Genomic DNA, 25,983 nt, shown 5'->3' on the forward strand with positions numbered 1-25,983 from the left:
GAGTCTCTCCACCTCTATCCTATCCATCCCATTCAACATCTTATATGTCTCAGTGAGATCTCCCCTCATTCTTCTAAACTCTAACGAGTACAAGCCTAGTTTATTCAGCCTCTCCTCATAGTTCAACCCTCTCAACTCCGGTATCAGCCTAGTAAACCTCCTCTGCACTCCCTCCAAGGCCAAAATATCCTTGTGTAAGTGCGGCGACCAAAACTGCACACAGTACTCCAGCTGCGGCCTCACCAGTGCTCTATACAGCTGCAGCAAGACCTCCCTACTTTTATATTCAATCCCCCTCGCGATGAAGGCCAGCATCCCATTCGCCTTCCTGACAACCTGCTGCACCTGCAGGCTGGGTTTTTGCGACTCATGCACAAGGACCCCGAGGTCCCTCTGCACCGTCGCATGCTGCAGTTTTTCACCATGTAAGTAATAGTCCTTCCTACCATTATTCCTACCAAAGTGGACAACCTCACACTTGCCAACATTAAATTCCATTTGCCAGTTCCTGGCCCATTCGCCCAGTCTAACTAGATCCTTCTGCAGACTCTCCACACCCTCCGCACAATTTGCCGTGACACCAAGATTGGTGTCATCAGCAAATTTCGACACCATACACTCGGTTCCCTCCTCCAGATCATCTATATAAATGGTAAATAGCTGAGGCCCCAGCACCGACCCCTGGGGCACTCCACTAGTCACCAACCGCCAATCCGAATAGCACCCATTAACCCCCACTCTCTGCCTATTTGACAGCCAATCCTCTATCCACGCTAACACCCTACCCCCAACTCCATGCCCCCTGACCTTCTATAATAACCTCTTGTGAGGTACCTTGTCAAACGCCTTCTGAAAATCAAGAAAGATCACATCCACCGGCTCTCCTCTATCCACCGCCCTAGACACATCCTCATCGAACTCCAATAAATTCATCAGACATGACTTCCCCTTAACGAAACCGTGCTGCGTCTGCTCTACCAAACAATTCTCCTCAAGCTGCCTTGCTATTTTCTCCTTGATCACGGATTCTAACATTTTTCCTACAACAGACATTAAACTAACCGGCCTATAATTCCCCGCCTTTTGCCTGCCACCCTTCTTAAACAACGGCGTAACGTTAGCCGTTTTCCAATCTTCCAGCATTTCCCCGGAATCCAGCGACGTTTGGAAAATAATCACCAAGGCATCCACTATCACCTCCGCCATTTCTTTCAGAACCCTTGGATGCATTCCATCCGGTCCTGGGGACCTGTCCACAATCAGTCCCTCCAGTCTGTCGAGCACCACCTCTCTAGTAACAATAATGTCATTCAGGACCTCCACTCCTACCATCTTTCCATCGCTAACACCCGGCAAATTATTCACGTCCTCCTCCATGAAGACAGAAACAAAAAAGTTATTCAAGGCCTCAGCCATTTCCCCATCCCCTACCACTAAGTCCCCCACTCTCATCCTCTAAGGGTCCAACGTTCACCCTAGCCAGCCTCTTCCTTTTTATGAATTTATAAAAACTCTTGCTATCCTTTTTTATATTAAGCACCAGCCCAGCTTCATAGTTTATCCTACTCTTCTTTACCAACTTCTTCGTCATTCTTTGTTGACATTTAAACCTCTCCCAATCCTCTTCTCGCCCACTACTCTTAGCTACTCTAAACGCATCCGCTTTTAATTTAACTTTCCTTTACCTCCTTCGTTATCCACGGCTGATTATCTCCCCCCCCACGATCCTTTTTAACCATCAGAATAAATTTCTGCTGAGCACCAAGAAAGATCTCCTTAAAGATCTTCCACTATTCCTCAGCAGACCTACCTTCCAATGCGCTCTCCCAATCAACATTCGCCAATTCCTCTCTCACCCTACCGTACTCCCCTCTGTTCAAACAAAGGACACAGGTCCAGGAACCCACTTTCTCCTCCTCCATCTGCATCAGAAACTCCACCATACAATGATCACTCTTCCCAAGAGGATCCTTCACCACAAGGTCCCTAATTCTACCCGCCTCATTACATAACACCAGATCGAAGATAGCTCGCTCCCTCGTCGGCTCCAACACACACTGTTCAAGGAAACAATCCCGGCAACATTCCAAGAACTCCTCCTCGAGCCCACCGCGTCCAACATGGGTCAACCAATCAATATGTAGATTGAAATCCCCCATAATTATCGCCGTTCCATTCCTGCACACCGCACTTATTTGCGCGTTAACAGCCCACCCCACTTCCAGATCATTATTTAGGGGCCTATAAACGACACCCACCAGCGTCTTCCTCCCTTTGCTGTTCCTAATCTCCACCCACAACAATTCCACTTTCTGCTCTTTGGTTCCTATATCATCCCTTACTACCACCCTGATGCTATCCTTAATCAGCAGAACTACGCCCCCCCCCCTTTTTCCTCCTGCCTATCCTTCCTAAACACTTAATACCCCTGGATATTCAGCTCCCAGTCCGTCACCTTGCATTTGCGTCTCTGTAATGGCCACCAGATCATACCCATTTGTGCTGATCTGCGCCACCAGCTCATCCACTTTATTCCGAATGCTTCGTGCATTCAGATAAAGTGCCTTCATCTCAGCCTTCACATGTACCCTATTTGCCAGAATGCTACCAACCATACTCACGCCCCCTACTCCCTTTATTATTGGGACATCCTTGGCCTCCTCCCTTACCTGCACCCTCTCCTTTACTTTAGACCCCGTAATGTCACCTACCCTCGCACCCCCCCTCCCCATTAGTTTAAAGCCCTAACTACAGTCCTATTTACACAATTAGCCAAGACTCTGGTCCCAGCTCGGTTCAGACCAACCCCATCCCACCTGAACAGGTCCCACCTACCCCAATACTGATGCCAATGCCCCATAAATTCAAACCCATTCCTCCCACACCAATCCCTGAGCCACCCATTCACTTCCTTAATCTTATCAACCCTATGCCCGTCTGCACTTGGTTCAGGCAGTAGTCCGGAGGTAACCACCTTGTCGGTTCTACTTTTTAATTCCATTCCCAGCTTCTCATACTCCCTCCCCAGATCCTCAGTTCGCATTTTGCCTACGTCGTTGGCACCCACATGTACTACAATGACCGGATTCTCACCCTCCCACTTCAGGTTCCTCTGCAGCCCAGATGCGACATCCTGGACCTGAGCACCAGGCAGACAGCACACCCTTCTGTGCACTTTGTCATTGTGACAAAGGACAGTGTCAATACCCTTAACCACACTATCCCCAATTACTACTACGTTCCTTTTCACCTTCTCTTTGTCTATGTCCTGTGTCTGCATCACTATACCGTGTGCAGTTTGCTCACCAAGCTCACAGCCCTCGTTCTCGTCCACACTGGAGGCAAGAACCTCAAACCTGTTAAGCAGATTGGGAGGCTGAGGCATTTGGTCCCCACCCTCCTTCCTCCTCTCAGCAGCCCCCTCCTGTTCCTGACCAATAGAGTTAGCCAGTGTGTGTGCGTGTGTGTGTGTGTGTGTGTGTGTGTGGGGGGGGGGGGGTGGATGTCTCTTGCACCCCATTGTCAATGGCACCCTCTCTCCCCCTGATGAGCGTCAGTGTCTGTAGCTCAGAGACCAGCTCATCTGGCAACCAGCATTTACTGCAAACATGGTCACTGGGAAGGGCCCTGGGGTCCACCAGCTCCCACATCATGCAGAAACAGTACATCACATGCCCCTCCATTATTCCCTGTAGTAATATTGCACAGTTTCAACGCAAACTTACCTGGCCCTTTTCTCCAAAGCCCTTTGTTCCTAAGCCCTAATAGCTCACTCAGCTTCCCTCTCACTCTGCTGCCCGCTGTCTACACCAGGCCTCCTTTTAAACCTGGCGCTGTTTAAAAGCCTGCTTACCCACAAATCCCTGCTATTCACTCCCTTTGAATTCTTAAAGCGGTAAACACAAAAAGCCCACGAAAATGCTTTTAAATAATTTAAACAGTTCTACAAGATCCTCCTCCTCTGCTGCATAAGCAACAGAAAACAAGCTGGTATATCCTGTAACTCAGGGGTCGTATGCCTCACCTACCTTCCACATTTTCAGAGTCGGTGATGATGTTATGTAACGACTCTTCCTCCTGACTCTGTGCTGTCTGTGTGCTGTAAGGGCGCCAAGAAAGAGAACTTCTGGTGGCGGTATGAAACTGATGGTGATTCAAAAATAGGCAACGAGGCCTGGAAGTTTCTCTCTCTGTAAAAGATTAACAAGGATAAGATGTCAGCAAACGAAAAGAACATTGCTGTTTGGAGAAACCTCTATTACATTCTTCTGTTACAGTGGGAACAAATTCTAACTCTGGTTCCTCCCCTTCCCACCCCAATCAATCTGGCCACTCAGCTCCTCAAGCTCACAAAAACAGAAAATGTTGAAAAATCTCGAGGTGCTGACAGCATCAGAGGAGAGAAGGCAGCCAACGCTGGATCATTCAGAATCGAAACGTTGGCTCTATTCTCTCTCTACATTTGCCGTCAGACCTGTTGAGATTTTCCAGCATTTTCTGTTTTTGTTTCAGATTCCAGCACCCGCAATAATCTGCTTTCAGCTCCAGGTTCCTGGTTAAGTAATGCTGCCGTACTGACCATCCACCCCACACCCAATCAATACAAATACACAATTGTACTGATGAATTATCAACGTTATCGAAGCCCATTTCTTCTTCCATCTCCTTGCCTGCCCATGGCCTCTCATCCAGTGCTGCACGGTTGCCCAGCCCGCGGCCGGAGGCACAGGCCCGGGTCCCGGGTGAGCAGGAGGCCCAGGCCCGAGGCAGCGATCGCAAGGCGGAGCAGACTCGAGCTCCACCGATCAGCGCCATGGCTGTCGCACCTGTGACATCACGGGGCAAGGTCCTTCCTGGATCAGGGCGCGGACCCGGCTGCTTCTCCGAGTGCCTGATTGCAAATGGAGAGCAGAGAGAAAAATAAAAATAAAATAATCTTCCTCATTCTCACCCAGAAGAAAACTTTACTTAATCTGATAAGTGAGCCCTGCAGCTTATAAATTAACCGTCTTTTATTTCCAGTATTTATTCAAGGTTCAATTCACCTAAAGGAAAAACAAACTGTCCTTGAGATGAGTTGTTTGTTGCTCACAATAAATCTTAACGGTCATTAAGCTACAAATCCTCTTTGTATAATTTTAATGGGGAAACTCAAAATAGTCGTGAAAGGTGAATTCAGGGAGATTTGGCCAACCACTCGATTTTACAAAAACAGAAGCAAAAGGTTAAGAAAAACAGTAACTTGGTATTTTAAGCTTGTTCACAGTCAACAATCCTTGGACTTCTTTAAACAACTAATAACCATTTGTTTCTATCCCATCTCAAACTTCAAATTACATTTATTAAATTCATTTTAGGCAAGTTTGCAGATGACACCAAATTTGGTGGCATAATGGACAGTGAAGAAGGTTATCTCCAATTGCAACAAGTTCTTGATCAATTGGGCCAGTGGGCTGATGAATGGCAGATGGAGTTTAATTTAGATAAATTCAAGGTGATGCACGTTGGTAGACTGAACCAGGTCAGGACTTACTCAGTTAATGATCAGGAGAATTACAGAACAGAGAGATCTACGGGTACAGGTTCATAGCTCCTTGAAAGTAGAGTCACAGGTGGACAGTGATGAAGAAGGCATTCAGCATGCTGGGATTCATTGGTCAGAACATTGAATACATGAGTTGGGACGTCTTGTTGAAGTTGTACAAGACATTGGTAAGGCCCTATGTGACATATTGTGTACAGTTCTGGTCACCCTATTATAGAAAGGATATTATTAAACTAGAAACAGTACAGAAAAGATTTACTAGGATGCTACTGGCACTTGACGATTTGAGATATAAGGAGAGACTGGTTAGACTAGGACTTTTTTCTCTGGAGCGTAGGAGGCTGAGGGGTGATTTTATAGTGGTCTGTAAAATAATGAGGGGCATAGATCAGCTAGGTAGTTAATGTCTTTACCCAGAGGTAGGGGAGTCTAAACTAGAGGGCATAGGTCTAAGGTGAGAGGGGAGAGATACAAAAGGGTCCAGAGGGGTGATTTTTTCAAACAAAGGGTGATGAGTGTCTGGAACAAGCTGCCAGAGGTATTAGTAGAGGCGAGTAAACTTTTGTCTTTTAGAAAGCATTTAGACAATTACATGGGTATAGAGGGATGTGGGCCAAATGTGGGCAACTGGGACTAGCTTAAGGGTTTGAAAAAAGGGCAGCATGGACAAGTTGGGCTGAAAGGCTTATTTTCATGCTGTAAACTCCATGGCTCTGACTTTTATATACATAGCTCCCTTGACAACCTCAGGATAACCCAAAGCACTTTACAGCTAATGAAGTACTTTTGAAGTGCAGTTAGTCAATGTTTAATCTAGAAAACCCTGAAGTCAATTTGTGCACAGCAAAATCTCACAAGCACCAATGAGATGACCAACATGCATCTCTCTACAAACGCAAGTCGCTTGGAATACTTCCCATTTACTTGGATGAACACAGCTGCAACAATATTCAAGAAGTTCAACCCTTTAAGTATAAAATAACTGCTTGTTTGGCACCCCATTCCATCCACCACCTCAAACATTCACTCCTACTACTGATACACTGCAGCAACAGTGAAACATCTACAAGATGTATTACAGCAACTGATCAAGCCTCCTTCGGCAGCACCTTCCAAATGTGCAAACTCTACAACTTAGGCTATTTTCACTGGAGCAGAGGAGACTGAGGGAGGACATGATTGAGATGTCTCAAATTATAAGGGACTTTGATAGAAGGAAGAAACATTTCCACTTGGTGGAGGGATCAATGACCAGGGGGCGTAGATTTAAGGAGTAGGAGGTTTAGAGAGGATGTGAGTAAAAACTTTTTCATCCAGAGGGCAGTGGGAGTCTGGAACTCACCACCTGGAGACAGAGACACTCATAACATTTAAGTAATATTTAGATATGCACTTGCAATGCCAAGGCATACAAATATATGGGCCAAGTGCAGGAAATTGGGATTAGAATAATTAGGTGGTTGTTTTTGACCAGTGCAGATGCGATGGGCGTTTTCTGTGCCCATCGACAATGATTCAATGACTATGACACAAGAGAACAATACCAACACCTGCACTCCCTCCAAGTCACAAACCATTCTTGCTTGGAACTATATCGCTGTTCCTTCACTGCTGGGTCAAAATCCTGGAAATCCCTTCCTAACAGCACAGTAAACATACCTACACTAAATGGACTGCAGCTGTTGAAGGAGGCAACTAACCTGTGCCTTCTCAGGGAAATTAGAGTTGGGCAATAAATGCTGGCTTTAACTCAACTCTCATGGAAGAAAAAGTATGAACTGACCTACTGATGCTGGGTGAGGGATAAATGTTGGTTGGGCCATTTATTTTGTGTTGAAAAGTGAGCTATTTTGCCAAAAAGCATCAACTTTAATAAATGGGTCATCAATTTTGGTTGATCTTGTTCGAGAGGAATATTGCCTTTGACAGATTCATCATCATTGGATAATTAATCGCCTAACAGCACTTGGGACTTCAGTTCAATGTCCCACCTGAAAGATAGATCTCTGACAATACAACTCTCATGGCTGGTCTTCAATCTTCAGCTCACTTAAAACCTTACCACATACCAATCCAACTGATATCTCATACTAGCTTCGGTCCTATTGTTTGCAAATAAGACTGAGTTTAAAGTTTCAGAGCACACGTCAATACTTTATCCTCATCCCACATTCCTGGATTCTGTGATTCAATCGTAAGGAATGTTCTTGGACTCCAAGGCCTGGGATTTGATTTGGTTTATTGTCACATGTATTAACGTAGTGAAAAGTATTGTTTCTTTTGTGCTACACAGACTTTAAAGAAAAGGAAATGAGAAAGTGCAGAACGTAATATTACAGACATAGCTAGGGTCGAGGGAAAGATCAACTTAATGTAAGATAGGTCCATTCAAAAGTCTGATGGCAGCAGGGAAGAAGCTGTCCTTGAGTCAGTTGATATGTAACCTCAGACTTTTGTACCATTTTACTCATGGAAAGTGGTAGAAGAGAGAATATCTACGGTGTGTTGGGTCCTTAATTATTCTGGTTGCTTTGCCGAAGCAGTGGTAAGTGTAGACAGAGTCAATTAATGGGAAATTGGTTTACATGATGGATTGGGTTACAATCATGATCTTTTGTAGTTCCTTGCGGTCTTGGACAGAGCAGGAGCCAGACCTGTGATACAACCAGAAAGAATGCTTTCTATGGTGGATCTGTAAACACAGTGAGAGTCATAGCTGACATGCCAAATTTCCTTAGTCTTCTGAGAAAGTAGAGCTTTCTGGCATGGGGGTAGCAGGATAGGTTGTTGGTGATCTGAACATTTAAAAATGTGAAGCACTTGAACCTTTCTACTTCATCCCTGTCGAGGTAGACAGGGGCACGTTCTCCTCTGCTTCCTGAAGTTGATGATAACTTCCTTCGTTTTGTTGACATTGAGGGAATAATTATTGTCACTGCACCAGTTAATCAGATTCTCAATCTCATTCCTATACTCTGTCTTGTCATTGTTTGAGATCTGACTCACTACGGTGCTGTCATCAGCAAACTTGAAAATTGAGTTCAAGGGCAATTTGGCCACCCAGTCACAGGTATATGAGGAGTATAGTAGGAGGCTGAGAACACAGCCTTGTGGAGCACCGGTCTGGAGGATAATCATGGAGGTGATATTGCCTCTCCTTACTGATTGTGGTCTGTGGGTTAGGAAGTTCAGGCTGCAGTCGCAGAGGGAGGAGCTGAGGCCCAGGCCATGGAATTTGGAGATCACTTTTGTAGGAATAATGGTGTAGAGAAGGCTAAGCTGTAGTCAATAAAGAGAGTCTGACATAGGTGTTATCTAGGTGTTCCAGGTTTGAATGCGGGGGCAGGGAGATGGCATCTCAGTTTCACATTAATCCACTAAGTTTCATCATCTGAGCCATAGAGTTCTGAGATTGTTTGTTCCAGAGAAGAAACTGGCCTCTTTGGAGATGATCTGTTGGCATTGGGAGTTCATACATTCAATATTATGGCTTTCAGATTTGTAAAACCTTCAGGAAATAAAGATCAATGCCCAATCATTGCAGTAACTAATGAGAAAACCCAGTTGCATTATTCCTTATTTTCATTTTCTTTGAAGACATTGGTTTATTATAAAAAATGTTGGCTTTTGAGGGACACTTAAGACCATCCAATGAGGTAATAAAGAACATATTCCATTTCCAACTGGTGGAGAATTAAGGCTAGTCAGGCACCAGGAGTGTTCCTGAAATGTAATCAGTTACAATGTATTAAATGCTGCAACAACTTTACTCATGGAAAGCTCCCACAAACAGCAACATGACGTAGTAAATTTTGATGGTAACAATAGGCATACTAAGCCTGTATTGGAAGCTTGGAAAAGTACTCCATGCAGCTCTGGTCACCCCATTTGTAAAAAGGATATAGAGGCACTGCAAAGATTTACAAGAATGATAACCAGAAATATGAGGTATATATCAGGAAAGGATCCATAGGCTGACTCCGTTTTCCCTTGAAACATGGCGGAGGGGTGACCTAATAAAAGGTGTTCAAGATTCTGAAACATTCATAGCGAGGGGGATTGAATATAAAAGTAGGGAGGTCTTGCTGCAGCTGTATAGGGCATTGGTGAGGCCGCAGCTGGAGTACTGTGTGCAGTTTTGGGCGCCGCACCTGCGCAAAGATATTTTGGCCTTGGAGGGAGTGCAGAGGAGGTTTACTAGGCTGATACCGGAGTTGAGGGGGTTGAGCTATGAGGAGAGGCTGAATAAACTAGGCTTGTACTTGTTAGAATTTAGAAGAATGAGGGGAGATCTCATTGAGACGTATAAGATGATGAATGGGATGGATAGGATAGAGGTGGAGAGACTCTTCCCACTCAAAAAAGACAGTAGGACTAGGGGGCACAGCCTCAAGGTAAAGGGGGGGCGGTATGAACGGAGTTGAGGAGGAACTTCTTCACTCAAAGGGTGGTGAATCTCTGGAATTCTCTGCCCATTGAAGTGGTGGAGGCTGCCTCGCTAAATATTTTTAAGACGCGGGTTGATGGGTTTTTGATAAGAGAGGGGATTAAGGGTTATGGGGAGAGGGCGGGAAAGTGGAACTGAGCCACGACAGATCAGCCATGATCTTATTGAATGGCGGGGCAGGCTCGAAGGGCTAGATGGCCTACTCCTGCTCCTATTTCTTATGTTCTTATTTTAATAAGATTCTGAGATACAGGATCTACAGACATTGAGGGGGAAGGACTGATTAGGGACAGTCAGCATGACTTTGAGAATGGAAAATCATATCTCAAATTTGATTGAGTTTTTTTGAAGGTGTAACCAAGAGATAAGGGCAGTGCAGTTGATGTTGTCTACATGGACTTCAACAAGTCTTTTGACAAGGTACTGCACAAGGTTAAATCTCACGGGATCCAAGGTGAGATCGCCAAATGGATACAAAATTGGCTTGATGACAGAAAACAGAGGGTGGTTGTGGAAGGTTGTTTTTCAAACTGGAGTCTGTGACCAGTGGTGTGCCTCAGGAATCGGTGCTGGGTTCACTGTTATTTGTCATTTATGTTAATGATTTGGATGAGAATTTAGGAGATATAGTTACTAAGAATGATACCAAGATTAGTGGCATAGTGGACAATGAAGAAGGTTATGTTGGATTGCAATGGAATCTTGATCAATCGGGCCAGTGGGCTGGTGAATGGTAGATGGAGTTTAATTTAGATAAATACGAGGTGATGCATTTGGTAGGTTGAACCAGGACAGAACTTACTCAGTTAATGGTCGGGTGTTGGGGAGAGTTGTAGAACAAAGATCTCGGGTTACAGGTTCATAGCTCCTTGAAAGTGGAGTCACAGTTGGACAGAGTGGTGAAGGCGGCATTCAATGAGCTTGGTTTCATTGGTTGAAAAGGATACGTATCCTGAATACAGGATCTGGGACATCTTGTTGAAATTGTGCAAGACATTGGTAAGACTACACCTGGGAATACTGTGTACAGTTCTGGTAGAAAGGATATTATTAAACTAGAAAGAGTGCAGAAAAGATTTATTAGGATGCTACCAGGACCTGATGGTTTGAATTATGAGGAGAGGCTGGGACTTTTCCCCTGGAGCGTAGGAGACTTAGGGTGATCTTGTAGAGGTATATAAAATAATGATCAGCATAGATCAGCTAGATAGTCAACACCTTTACCCAGAGGTAGGGGAGACAAACTAACATAAGAACATAAGAAATAGGAGCAGGAGTAGGCCATCTAGCCCTTCGAGCCTGCCCCGCCATTCAATAAGATCATGGCTGATCTGTCGTGGCTCAGTTCCACTTTCCCGCCCTCTCCCCATAACCCTTAATCCCCTCTCTTATCAAGAACCCATCAACCCGCTTCTTAAAAATATTTAGCGAGGCAGCCTCCACCACTTCAATGGGCAGAGAATTCCAGAGATTCACCACCCTTTGAGTGAAGAAGTTCCTCCTCAACTCCGTTCTAAACCACCTCCCCTTTATCTTGAGGCTGTGCCCCCTAGTCCTACTGTCTTTTTTGAGCGGGAAGAGTCTCTCCACCTCTATCCTATCCATCCCATTCATCATCTTATACGTCTCAGTGAGATCTCCCCTCATTCTTCTAAACTCTAACGAGTACAAGCCTAGTTTATTCAGCCTCTCCTCATAGCTCAATCCCCTCAACTCCGGTATCAGCCTAGTAAACCTCCTCTGCACTCCCTCCAGGGCCAAAATCCTAGAGGGCATAGGTTTAAAGTAAGAGGGGAGAAAGATACAAAAGGGTCCAGAGGGGCAATATTTTCACACAGAGGGTGGTGAGTATCTGGAATGAGCTGCCGGAGGTAGTAGCAGAGGCGGGTTCAATTTTGTGTTTTAAAAAGCATTTAGACAGTTACATGGGTAAGGTGGGTATAGAGGAATGTGGGCCAAATGCAGGCAGTTAGGACTAGCTTAGTGGTTAAAAAATGGACAAGTTGGGCTGCAGGACCTGTTTCCCTGCTGTAAACTTCTATAACTCAATTTGAAAACTTAAAGATAGAATGTTTTCTTTTGTGACTATGACTAAAGACCATTTGATACAAGATCATCAACATGAAAATCAATATGGAAAGCGAAAGAAACTTCTCCAAAAGGTGTTCTAAGTGGATTTTGCTTCCACATAGTGGTTTAAGTAAGTAAAGTAGATGCATTTAAAGGGGAAACTAGACAAGCATATGAGGGAAAAGGGAATGGAGGGTTACAATGGTAAATTTAGTTGAGGAAAGAAAGAGGTTGGACTTGTTGCACCAAACAACCTTTTGCTGCAATAAAAACAAAAAATGCTGGATAAACTCAGCAGATCTGGCAGCATCTGTGGAAAGAGAAAGTGTTAATGTTTAACATCTGTATGACTTCTTCAGAGCCTACGTAATCCTATGTCATAAGAACTGTTTCTGCAGGCAGGACAACCCTGCTCTTCTTCAAAATAGTGCCATGGGATCTTTTGCATCCACCTTAGAGTTAGACAGGACTTTGTGAAACATTTGCAACCTTCTGACTCAAGACAACTGAACCACAACTGACACTGTAGTGTACACTGCAGCCATATTGTTGGTGCTGAAAGTTAAGGCGTTGGATGGGGTACTAATTGAGCAAGCTGTTTTGTTCTACCTGGTATTGAGCTTGAGTGTTGTTGGAGCTGCACTCATCCAGGCAACTGGGCAGTAATCTATTATATTGTTCACATTTGACTTGCAGATGGTGGACAGATTTTGGTATGTTTGGAAGTAAGTTACTTGCCACAGATGTCCCAGTCTTGGCCCTGCTCTTTCTGTGATATTTAGGTCAAATTAGGTTTCTGGCCAATAGTGACCACCAGTATGTTAATGGTTAGGTGTTCGACAATGGTATTGCCAATGAATTCCAGGGGAGATGGTTAGACTTATTTTTGTGTCACGAACAACACACGTGTTAGCTGCAAGGTCATCTCAATTTGAAACACCGGTTCATAAACAAAGAACATTACAGCACAGGAACAAGCCCTTTGGCCCTTCAAGCCCACACTGACCATGCTGCCCAACTGAATTAAAACTCCCTACCCTTCTGGGGACCATATCCCTCTATTCTCATTCTGCGTGTATTTGTCCAGATGCCCCATAAAACTATCGTATCTGCTTTCACTTCCTCCCCCTGCAGCGAGTTCCAGGCACCCACAACCTTGTGTAAAAAATCTGCCTCATACATCTCCTTTAAACTTTGCCCCTCGCACTTTAAACCTATGCCACCTAATAATTGACTCTTCCACCTGGAAAAAAGCTTCTGACCATCCACTCTGTCCATAGCCCTCATAACTTGTAGACTTAAGAACATAAGAACATAAGAAATAGGAGCAGGAGTAGGCCATCTAGCCCTTCGAGCCTGCCCCACCATTCAATAAGATCATGGCTGATCTGTTGTGGCTCAGTTCCACTTTCCCGCCCTCTCCCCATAACCCTTAATCCCCTCTCTTATCAAGAACCCATCAACCCGCTTCTTAAAAATATTTAGCGAGGCAGCCTCCACCACTTCAACGGGCAGAGAATTCCAGAGATTCACCACCCTTTGAGTGAAGAAGTTCCTCCTCAACTCCGTTCTAAACCGCCTCCCCTTTATCTTGAGGCTGTGCCCCCTAGTCCTACTGTCTTTTTTGAGCGGGAAGAGTCTCTCCACCTCTATCCTATCCATCCCATTCATCATCTTATACGTCTCAATGAGATCTCCCCTCATTCTTCTAAACTCTAACGAGTACAAGCCTAGTTTATTCAGCCTCTCCTCACAGCTCAATCCCCTCAACTCCGGTATCAGCCTAGTAAACCTCCTCTGCACTCCCTCCAGGGCCAAAATATCCTTGCGCAGGTGCGGCGCCCAAAACTGTACACAGTACTCCAGCTGCGGCCTCACCAATGCCCTATACAGCTGCAGCAAGACCTCCCTACTTTTATATTCAATCCCCCTCGCTATGAAGGCCAGCATCCCATTTGCCTTCCTGACCACCTGCTGCACCTCTTCTATCAGGTCATAGAGTCATAGAAGTTTACTGCATGGAAAGAGACCCTTCAGTCCAACTTGTCCATGCTGCCCTTTTTTTTAAGCCCCTAAACTAATCCCAATGGCCTGCATTTGGCCCATATCCCTCTATACCTATATACCTTATGCCCCCATATAACTGTCTATATGCTTTTTAAAAAAATTGTACCCGCCTCTACCACTACCTCTGGCAGCTTGTTTCAGACATTCATCACCCTTTGTATGAAAATATTGCCCCTCTGGACACTTCTGTATCTCTCCCTTCTCACCTTAAACCTATGCCTTCTAGTTTTAGACTCTCCTACCTTTGAAAAAAGACATTGACTATCAAGCTGATCTGTGCCCCTCATTATTTTATAGGCCTCTATAAGATCACCCCTCAGCCTTCTATGCTCCAGAGAAAAAAGTCCCAGTCTATCCAGCCTCCTTATAATTCAAACCATCAAGTCCGGATAGCATCCTAGTAAATCTTATCTGCACTCTCAACCTCTGTCATTCCAGTGAGAACAAACCAAGTTTCTCCAATGTCTCCTCATAGCTAATGCTCTCCATGCCAGGCAACATCCTCGTAAATCTTTTCTGTACCCTCTCCAAAGTCTCCACATCCTTCTGGTAATGTGGTGACCAGAATTGAACATGATATTCCAAGTGCGGCCTAACTGAGGTTCTATAAAGTTGCAATATGACTTGCCAATTTTTAAACATAATGCCCCAGCCGATGAAGGCAAGCATGCCATATGCCTTCTCGACTACCTTTTCCACCTGCATTACCATTTTCAGTGACCTGTGCACCTGTACATCCAGATCCCTTTGCCTATCAATACTGTTAAGGCTTCTACCATTCACTGTATATTTCATATCTTTATTAGATCTTCCAAAATGCATTACCTCACATTTGTCCAGCTTAAATTCCATCTGCCATCTCTCCACCCAAGCCTCCAACCTATCTATATCCTGCTGTATCCTCTGATGGTCCTCATTATTATCCACAAATACACTAACCTCTGTGTCATCTACAAACCTACTAATTAAACCAGTTATATATAAATGATTTGAAGGAAAATGTATCATGAACAGCAAAGGTCCCAGCACTGATGCCTCCATTCAGAAACATGGTGGTATATAGATTTGTTTGGAATGGTGTGAGGAGTCACGTGCAATCCTCAGTGAGAACAACCAGCTCAGTCATAGTGTAACAATTACTAAAGACTATTTATTTATTGAAAGTTAAATACACAAGACTAGGACTAACACTCTTAAGACAATTAAATATATGAACTAAACACACCCAGTTTATATAGAAATTACCCCTTGTTCCAAACGTATGTATACACATATATAGTTGCGATCCCTCAAGTCCTTAAGACTTTTTCATTCCCAAACAACATCCAATTTAAATAAACTTAAGTCAAATCCAGCTTATACACAATACAAGGCAGATGATCGAGTCTGGGAAATGTTTTTCCTGGTCCAGTGAAGATATTTAAACTACCTTTGCAAAGGTTCCTGCACTATCCTGCTTTTAAGAGTTCTTAAATGTTAAAATGGCCTCTTGAGCTGTTGGATATTACGATGCCTTCTTGGCTGTTAGATGTTAAACCAGCCTGCCTGTTTCTGCAGGTGCTGACAAACTGATCTCGCTTGGCGATTTCAATGTAAGAGTAGGGTGTGACTCTGCAATCTGGCAGGGAGTCATCAGGAGGCATGGAGTAGGCATGTGTAACAGTAATGACCTACTCTTAATGAAGACCTGTGCAGCACACAACCTCATCACCAACACAGCCTTCTGTCTGCCAACCCGTAACAAGACCTCCTGGATGCACCCCTGCTCTAAGCATTGGCATCTTTTCGACTATGTCATTGTCAGGAGAAAAGACAGGCAGGATGTCAGAATGACCAAGGCTACGTGTGGTGCTCACTGCTGGACAGATCACAGGCTCAATGTCTCCAAAATGAGGCTCCGCATCAGACCCAAGAGGCGACTACAAGGAAGCAAGGTTATGAAAAGAATCAACGCGGCCAAGCTTAAGAACCCCAGCGTATCTTCAGTACTGGCTGAAGACTTAGAAATCAAGCTTGCTGACCGACACCTCACAGGCAGCACTAAGGGCGACTGGGAATGCTTCAGGGATGCTATCCATACATCTGCGCTGAAGATGCTTGGGCCTCCACCCACAAGCAGCATGATTGGTTCGATGAGAGTGATGAGGAGATACAGGATCTACTTGTTGAAAAGCACCATCTTCATTGGGCCTGTCAGAATGACCCATCTTCAGCTGCCGAGAAAAATGCTTTTTATCAGTGCTCACAGGACAGTTCAGAATAAACTACGTAAAATGCAGGATGCCTGGCAGAGCGCCAAGGCAGATGAAACACAGGGATACGCTGACAGAAACAACTTGAAACAGTTCTATGATGACCTCAACCTCTCGGGAGCTCCCCCCTCCCGAGTACAGATGGTACAACTCTCATTACAAAGAAGGCTCAGAGCCTGCAGAGATGGGGCTGAACACTTTGAAGCCGTCCTCAACCGACCGTCATCTATTGATGATGAGGCAATTGACAGGATTCCCCAGGTTGATATCAGGAGTGCCAATGGATGACCCACCGGTAATAGCTGAAGTCACAAAAGCTGTCAGCCAGCTATCCAGTGGCCAAGCCCCAGGGGCAGATGCCATACCTGCAGAGATCTATAAAGCTGCTGGTCCTGCACTTACTGAGAAGCTCACCGAACTGTTCCATTCCTTTTGGAAGCAAGGATTCATTTTTCAGGAACTTAAAGATGCTTCCATCGTACACCTCTACAAGAGGAAGGACAATCGGCAAGTATGCGACAACCGCTGAGGAATCTCACTGCTCTCTATCACAGGAAAAACCCTCGCAAGAGTCTTGCTAAATTGTCTGGTCACTCATCTGGAGCTGGGCCTGCTTCCAGAGTCACAGTGTGGCTTCTGCAAAAGGTCATGGGACTACTGACATGACTTTTGCTGCGCGCCAACTTCATAAGTGTCAGGAGCAGAACCGCGAGCTCTACACAACCTTTGTTGACCTTGCGAAAGCCTTTGACACTGTAAGCCGACAAGGCCCGAGGAGGATCATGTCAAAGTTTGGCTGCCCCCACCAAATGCATTCAGATGGTACGCCAGTTCCATGACAGCATGATGGCCAGAATACTGGATGGTGGAGAATCCTCTGAGGCATTCCCAGTCACCAATGGCGTCAAACAGGGCTGTGTGCTCGCACCCACTGTTCAGCATGATGTTTACTGCCATGCTGAATGATGCCTTTTAGGACAGTGTTGCTGGAATCAGCCTCAAGTACAGAGTGGATGGGAAGCTCTTCAACCTGAGGAGACTTCAAGCTATTACCAAAGTGAAAGAGCGTTTTGAGAGATTTCCTCTTTGCCAATGACTGCACCCTGTATGCTGGCTCACAGCCAGAGATGCAAGTCAGTATGGACAAATTTTCCATGGCTTGTGATAACTTTGAACTCACCATCAACATTAAAAAGACTGAAGTCGTGCACCAGCCTGCTCCTCATGCACCGTACACAGAACCCATAATCAGAATCAAGACAGAAACTACAGGCAGTGGACCAGTTCATTTATCTTGGCAGCACCCTCTCCCAAGTAGTGACTATTGATAAAGAAATTAACTGCAGAATAGCAAAGGCAAGTTCTGCTTTTGGTAGACTGCACTCCACTGTATGGGAATGTCGAGGAATCAGCCCAGCAACAAAATTGAAGGTCCACAGCGCTGTGGTACTCTATACCCTCCTGTATGCCCGTGAAACGTGGACTGTGTATCGAAGGCATCAAGACAGCTCAATCATTTCCACATGACTTATCTTCGCAGAATATTATGCATCCGATAGCAAAACAAAGTACCAGACAGTGGAGTTCTCTCTAGAGCAAGTCTACCATCAGTCCACACACTGCTGATGAAAGCGCAGACCCGGTGGGCAGGTCATGTCATCCGTATGTCAAATGAGCACATACCCAAAGCAGCTCCTTTTTGGGGAACTCCCTGCTGGAAGACGTTCGCATGGAGAGCAGAAGAAACGTTTCAAAGACACACTCAAGGCCTCCCTGAAGTTGCTTGACATTGACACAACCACCTGGGAAACGCTGGAACAAAACCGCCCTACCTGGCGCTGCCTCATCCACAAAGGCTGCCAAGCTCACAAAGCAAGGTGTATTGCTGAAGCACAACTTAAGCATAAGCTACGCAAGTCCAAAGCCACCAGCGCAACAACTATAGTGTCTACACAAGTCTGTCCAATATATGCCAGGAAATTCTATGCCTGAATTGGCCTGATCAGTCATCTTTGGACACACCGCAAGCAGCCTCAAAATGACTAATGGTGTCGAGGTCCTCATTGATGATGATGGACGAACAACAATTCTATATAGAATGGTGGTAGTATGACACAGCATAATGGAAGGTATCTTCAGACTGAAGTTGGGACTTTGTCTCCACACGAACCGTGTGGTGATCAGTCCTACCAATACCGCCAATGATAAAGCTAATGGTATGAGGTAGATTGATGAGGATAAGTGGGCCTTTTTTCCATGTAGGTTCTTCCACCACTTGTTACAAGTGGGAGATGTGTTCTTCAGGACTCAAACAATTTGGTCGGTAGTGGCGCTACCAAACTTTTCTTGGTGATGGACATTTAAGTTCCTAACCCAGAGTATATTTTTCCCTTGCTACCCTCAGTGCTTCTTTTAAGCCATGTTCAAAATGGAGGAATAGTGAATGAGAGGGGGCAGGAACTTGTCAGCATGTTTCCATGCCCATGTTTGACCTGGACAACCAATTTTGATTAGGTTCCTGAGAAAAGCCCTACCATCAGTTATCTACATTAAAGAGACTCTGAAAGCAAATTGTTACAGATCAGTCCTTTTATCTAAAATAGTGGTACGATTCCCATTGTAAGGAACTAAAGAATTAATGGGGCTGCAGCTTTTTTGAAATCTACACATAAAAGTTTGCACTTGATATACCTGCAAACCCAAGCTGAATAGACCGTAGATGTTTGAAGCTCCTTGCCAATAGAGAGCCAAGTCTCAAAAAAGTTTATTTATTAGTGTCACAAATAAGGCTTACATTAATACTGCAATGAAGTTACTATGAAATTCCCCAGTCCAGCACCTGTTCTGGTCAATGCACATCTTTCAGAATATGGGAGGAAACTGGAACACGCAGAGGAAACCCATGCAGACATGGGGAGAACATGCAAACTCTACACAGACAGTGATTCAAGCCAGGAATTGAACCTAGGTCCCTGGCACTGTTAAGCATCAGTGCTAACCACTGTGCTACCATGCCACCCCACTACAAAGTCTTACCAGTACCAGGTTTCAGAGCTCAAGTATGTGAAATCATGAACCAGTTTTTAAAGTTTAAATTGCACACAAAGATCTGCGACTCTTCATACTCTCCCCTACTGGCAAATTTTTTTGAGACTTATGGGGAGGATTAAAAACGTCATCAAAAAAGAGAGACACTCATAGTAATCACATCCCTCCCACTGATCATAGAAACCAACAGCCTGATATATAAGACAGCACAGATGATATACACTATATGTATATGACACTTGCTGAACAATACAGTGAAACATTAGGTTTATATTTGTTCCTGGACATTGGTGACACTGGCAACACCCTATTTAGTCCCATCTGTTATTGGTTTGGAGACATTAGATGTCAGCCACATACGTAGCATTGGGCTGCCACTTGCAGGTTTCTAAGAGATAGCAGGTTCCTAAGGAACTTGAAAACTAGCTGGCTTTTTATAACAATCCATCAGCTTTCATGGTAATTTTGACCAGATAAAATTTCATACCTTGTCATGGACGAATCTGAACTCTGTCAGGCTTTCTGATCTGATAAACGTGCATGGAATATATTAATCAGCCTGGTGTCAGAATGGTGGGAAAGCAGGCATCTGAACATTACATGTCCTCCAAACAACCACTTGACTATTGTTTCAGCTTTATATCATTCCCCAATTCAGAAGCAGAGGTTCATCTGGAAATAACTGTGTGTTGATCACTCCACCATTTTTCTGCTGACTTCTGTTGACATGCAGGTGAAGTAACAGTTGCAAAGCTAGACTACAGAAAATCTCAAAACAAGCTTCTAAATCAAGTACATCATCTTTTGAGGAATCTTAGTTAGTGTCTATGTGGAAGGGAGATATTAGTTGAGGACAGATGAAAGTTTCAAACATTGACTCATTCCCCACCTCCCTCTCAGTCAACGTACAAAGTCCAGAATCTCTCATGAACAGTCATGTTGGCAAGACATTTACAAGCAGAGGCTGCACTCATACCTCAAACATGCAGAATCTGGCTTTTGGACCATCCATGGTTGAAACATCTTTTAAATCATATTTCCGGCACAGGCAATTTGACCTAATGGTCACGTCAGTGTTTGTGCTCCACAGGAGTCTCTTCGTATTCTACTGTCAGCTTTGTCAGAGTAAACTCAACCAGACAAAAAGTAGCAGTGATGGGAATTTCGTTTTGCTTCAAAGACATCACAGAAATGTTCCAAGTGCTGCCTGAACAACATGCCTTCAACCCAAAGGCTTTTTCCATTGTAGCTGTATCAGATTACCATGTCCTACATCGGCCTCCTTATTCCCTTTCTAATCAGTGATGCCAAATTACATTTTATATTCAATTCTGTGCCATGGATTTTCTGCTGTGCCATATTGCAAGAGTGTATGCACCTCAATGTCCTGAGGTCACAAGAGATGCTGTATAAATGCACATCTTATGGTATAATTGTGAGGATATTTTATTTGGGATTCTGCTGAGATAGAGGTTATCCAATCAGTCTGATTTAATCCAAGTCCCAGAAGATTATTACTCGAGGAAAACTGACTTTAATGACAAGTCACATACATCCTTTGGAACAAATATAACAGAAAATTCCTTAAGATGAGTCAACGGAAGACAAAAACTGCAAGCACTAGCATCCAAATCTGGAACCTGTCTCATCAGTCTCCTCGTATTCACCTAAAATCAGATTTAACATATTCACCTATGCAAAGTACAGAATGCAGTTTCTCCCCCTACAGCTGCTGCATACTTGCAGAGTTTTCCAGTATTGTTTTTTGTTTCATTTCTGCATCTGCAGTATTTTGCTATGGAAATCAGTATGTCTGCAACATCAGGTTGCAGCTTCCAGTGTAACAGGATACCAGGTCTCCTGCTGGGGTTGCACTTTGTCAAGCTTTAAACATACCTTCTGTAGAGCTCAAATTCATCGAGGGCACGCAGTTTTTTCCTAAAATAAGTATTTGCAAAGAACAGATAAATGATACACAAAAAAAGTTTAAAAATAACATGAAACGGGGCAAATTGTTTAAGGTAAAGGAACTGGGGAATGAGGAACAATGCATATTAAACAATCAATGAATGCAAACCACTTTTCAAAAACTGAAACTGGTACAGGAGTTGAGCTGTCCAGCAGGGAGACGAGGAAGAAACAAATACACAGTTGCTGCAGTATTTTATACATGTTACAATAATGCAGATTTTATTTTGACAGACCTTAACTGTAGTCTAAATGAATGGGATCTTGTAGCTTTTTAAGAGAAAAAAAACAAGCCTGCAAGGATCCCACAGAAGGCAAATACTGTGTACCCCTCCTATGTGTACGCAGTAACATTGCTTCATAAAATTAAACACAAACAGAAATACATACTTAAAACAAAAACAAAAAAAAATCCAAACACACACCAACTGTCTGCACTCGATGTGCCCACTCTTAGGGCACAAGGTTTTAACTTCGAGTACTTAGTCGATTCTGTGCAATTCATAAACATATACATCAACACCTGCATGCAGGCAGCTCAGTTTAACCTTCAAAGAATACAAGAATTTTTTAGCAAATCCAGTGAAGGCAGTAAAGGGCTGTCAGCAACCATCATTCCATATCCTTGTATACATAAATTACACAGTTGGTGAAAGTAGATTGAGGCTGCATAGAAATCAAGTTTCCAAAACTTTACACACCAGATAAAAACTTTAGCAATTCAGAATTTAATATTCTGTTTTCTTAAAAAACTGCAAAATAAAATTGACGACTCACTGAAAACTGCATGAAGGGGCAGCGCGCCAGTAGGCACTAATTCTCCCATCATAGATGCAGGTCTCTGGTCATTACTCTCCCCTTTCTCCTGGGTACTCTGACTGACAGAGGAAGGGAGGCATTGGTGTGCAAGGGGCAGGGTACAAGAAAGGGATTTGCAAATGGGCAATCAGCAGAGGTCACTGGTTTAAGCACAATCCCAAAGTTCAGTCTTCTCTGGTTTCCATTTTAAAACAATCAAGTTCTTTCAATTCTGGAAAATGGAATTTTGGAGCCTTACAGCTTTAATAAGACTCACCAAAACCTTTAATAAGGGATGCTTGGCAGGGGAAGACTTAAACGCGTATTCTCTTTTGTTGTTAAAAACACATCTTTAAATAAGTACAAACCTGTTTTCTGTTGCACACAGTTTATTTAACAATATGGTATATAAGTAAGAAATGAGTTTAACCAGTTTATACAGTGATTGAGAGTTTTGTTTCCTTATTTATAGTAATTATATAACTTGCATGATTTACACTATAATTGCTTTCTTCTCATTTCAAGTTTCACAGAGAATAAAGGAGGAAAGGAAAGGATATTTCTTCTATTAAAATCAGCACAATCTATCAGTGATCATCCTAGTTTCACTAAAACCAGTTTATCATGAAACAAAGCAACAATTTCTACATCTGCAAGACAAAGTTTGGCATTTGCCAGTACATGTGTGCAATGGTCTATTCCTATCTATACAAATTTAATACTTGAAACGCCCGCACAGACTTCACTATAGAAAAACCTTCCCAGAACACGTCAGAAAATTATTGGTATACATTATATGTTGCATTTTTCAGGATTTTTCTTTCCTGGTTTTTAAACACAAAAATGCTGAAAGTCTGAAAAATACAAAATAAAAAATATGAATAATATAACGAACTTGCTCTTTTTCCATTTAAAAAAATTAGGCAATGAGTCATTAGCAACAAAAGCAAACAGGAAACAAAAAAAAGGAGAAAAAACAAAACACAACCAGAATGTGCAACCAGTCTGAACAAAAAATATATTCTTTGTGTTTTAACAGCAAGTCATCCCACAATGTCTAAGGAAGTTGTATTCCTTCTAGGGATTGATCATCCCCAGACAGCTGAAATTTTCAGTACAAAAAGTCTCAGGAAAATTTGCTCCCAAATGCTACAAGTTTTCTTCCACAAATTTTTCTAGTGTGTCACATGTAATAGTGGAGCTCGATAGGCTGGAGGTGTCAGCACCCAGTCCTAATTCGCCAGTGGCGCTATGTATAGCACTAATGCCAGGATTAGTCAGTTGTGGAAGCATCGCACTCTGTTCCGGGGTACTAAAGTGTCCCTGATCCATGGGGTTAGGCTGGGGCGCTGCTAGTCCTGGGTGTGGGGAACCGGTCTGGGGAGAGACATGGTGGGGAGAAGGTTGTGGCTGTATTCTTGGTGATGGGCTGGAATGTGGAGGCTGGGACTGGGGTCGTGGTGAGGGTACTGGTTGTGGAGACCGCACCTGGTTGCTGAGGGAAGTGGCAATCTGTTGGCTCTGAAGGTGAGATGATTGTGGCTGTCCTGAGAGCACGTGCTGTTGGGGGCTCATTGGGTTGGGCTGGCCTGGTGAGCCCATTTGCTGCTTCATCTGCTGTTGCTGCTGCAGAATCCGTTGCTGTAGCGTCTGTTGGATGGTTGGAGTCCCGTCAGCTCCCATCCCTGGCTGACTCAGCTGGTTTATCTGCCCCATCTGGGTGATTTGTCCCATAGGCCCACCTTGCATGGGCATGTGCTGCTGCATGCGTTGCTGTGGCATGGTTTGTGGGTAAGCTGGTCCTGGTGGTTGCTGGAACTGGGTGTGACCTGCCATTCCTCCAGCCATGCCAGTGCCCTGCTGCAACTGCTGCTGCTGCTGTTGTTGTTGTATGAGCTGGCGCCTAATCAGCAGCTCCCTGTACTGCGAGTTCATAGTTGTCAAATTAGGGTTGTGTCCAGGATTCATCATGTTCATGGTTTGACCCTGGGTATTCATGCTGCCCAAGCCTTGCTGCTGTGGAGATAAGGTAGGCCGCTGGGCACCTGCCTGCATGGGGTTCAGATTCTGCAATGGGCTCTGCATGCTTGCTTGAGCATGCATGCCCGCTTGTTGCATTCTGGTCTGGGGTTGAGGTTGCATGCCAGGTTGTGGTTGCATGCCAGGTTGATTAGCCTGGTACTTAGCTGTTCGTTGTTTTATGAATGCTGCCATAAGTTGTGGGTTGGACTTTAGAATATTAAGCACCTGTTGCTGCTGCTGAGGAGAACTGGGTGATTTCAGTGTTCGTAAGAGGTCCTGGAGAGCATTTGGGGGGATGTTGCTCCGTGGAGGTTGCTGAGCTCCTGGCATCCTCTGCCCTGCTGATGTCTGTGGAGATGTCATCTGCATGCCGCTCCTTGGCATACCAGCTTGCAGAGACTGTGACTGTGATAGTGCTGTTCCTTGTGCCCACTGCCCTGGTTGCATGCCAGGGATCACCTGACCCATTGGAGGCCGAGCAACCTTCACACCAACGGCCGGCATCTGGTTGACGGGCCCGATCTGCTGCCCAATCATGTTTTGCCGTGCCATCCCTAGACCATTGTTCATGTTTGCCATTTGGTAAAGCTGCTGTTGTTGCTGGGCCTCCAGCTCAATCCGCCTGGCAACTTCCAATGCTGCGGCCGGTGGGGGTTGAGCAGGAGGGGCTTGGGGAAGTGGTGCAACCTGGTTTGTGGGTTTTCCTTGTGAGACAGTGGTGGGAGGTTGAGTCCTTGGTGGATTGGTGAAGCCACTCGGCAAGCTGTTGGATGGCGGGGTCTGAGGCGGGGGCTGAGGCTGTGGTGTCTGCGGGGTGCTGGGCTGCTGTTGTCCAGTGGGTGTAACAGGCGCGGTTGAGGTAGGAGAAGGCAAACTTTGCTGAGGCACATTTCCGCGCTGCATGGTGGCCATCCTTCTGCGGAGCATTTGCGCTTGCTGCAGTCGGTGCTGCAGCTGCTGTTGTCGCAGCTTGTGTTTTATGTTGAGGCAGAATGGCACAGGGCATTTGTTCTCTTGGCAGTGTTTTGCATGATAACAGCAGAGGGCTATGAGCTGCTTGCAGACAGGGCAGCCTCCATTGGTTTTGCGTTTGCAGCCCTTGGTGTGCTGGACAACTCGCTTCATCTTCTGGCAGGACGGCAATGAGCAGTTGGCATTGCGGCACTGGCATGCATGGACCAAAGACTGGATACAGCGCTGGATGCTGAGACGACGGGACTCTTGCGGGCTCTTGGAAAGTGGATCTGGTTGATTACTGCTCTCGTCATCTAGCCCCAAGCCCCATTTAACCATTTTGTGCTCGTGGCCTTTAATGTTGTGGCAGTTCACACACAGATCGTAGTCCTGGATAAAAGGAAGAAGAATTAAAAGTGAGAACCACTGAACTTGTAACAAACAGCTGAAAATGCACTAATAGCCAAAAGGAGGATGTATTTCACAACTATCTATTATGGCACAAGTATAAACATGAACATGTTTGTCTTACTATGCATCAATTTAACTTCATAGCACTTATAATTTTGATGTTGAGAAGAATGAAATTCAAAACAGATTAGCTTGAGCAGAAACGACAATTAAAAATTGAGAGAGATGGTTTCCGGCATTTATTCTTTCTTCCCTGGTGCTCACTTCTGTTGGGTTATCGACTTGGGAAGCTTTTTAGTATCTCATTCTAATGGGCATTCTCCACATATGAACTTGGGCAGTAAGCATTAGCAGGCCAAAGTAACCTAGAGAAGACATTATTGCCAAGCTCCCTTCCATTT

General features: G+C 44.5%; 2 protein-coding genes across 5 annotated transcripts in view; both read right to left on the bottom strand.

The window, feature by feature from the left end:
• The window catches only part of trap1 (TNF receptor-associated protein 1), a 35,636-nt gene extending 30,811 nt beyond the window's left edge, over positions 1-4,825 (bottom strand). Inside the window, exons 1-2 of the mRNA XM_080206730.1 lie at positions 4,671-4,825; positions 4,029-4,190 (exon numbers count right to left, since the gene is read on the bottom strand). Of these exons, the coding sequence (XP_080062856.1) occupies positions 4,029-4,190; positions 4,671-4,815 (307 nt within the window). The 5' untranslated portion in view covers positions 4,816-4,825. The remainder of the gene's footprint in view (positions 1-4,028; positions 4,191-4,670) is intronic.
• A 16,788-nt stretch (positions 4,826-21,613) lies between these two features.
• The window catches only part of crebbpb (CREB binding lysine acetyltransferase b), a 144,119-nt gene continuing 139,749 nt past the window's right edge, over positions 21,614-25,983 (bottom strand). For all 4 annotated transcript variants that reach the window (XM_080206734.1, XM_080206732.1, XM_080206733.1 and 1 more), the window contains one exon: positions 21,614-25,561. In XM_080206734.1, the coding sequence (XP_080062860.1) occupies positions 23,345-25,561 (2,217 nt within the window). In that variant the 3' untranslated portion in view covers positions 21,614-23,344. The remainder of the gene's footprint in view (positions 25,562-25,983) is intronic.

Source organism: Carcharhinus amblyrhynchos, chromosome 18 (genome assembly GCF_965287045.1).
Source record: "Carcharhinus amblyrhynchos chromosome 18, sCarAmb.v2.hapA, whole genome shotgun sequence".
Taxonomy (NCBI): domain Eukaryota; kingdom Metazoa; phylum Chordata; class Chondrichthyes; order Carcharhiniformes; family Carcharhinidae; genus Carcharhinus; species Carcharhinus amblyrhynchos.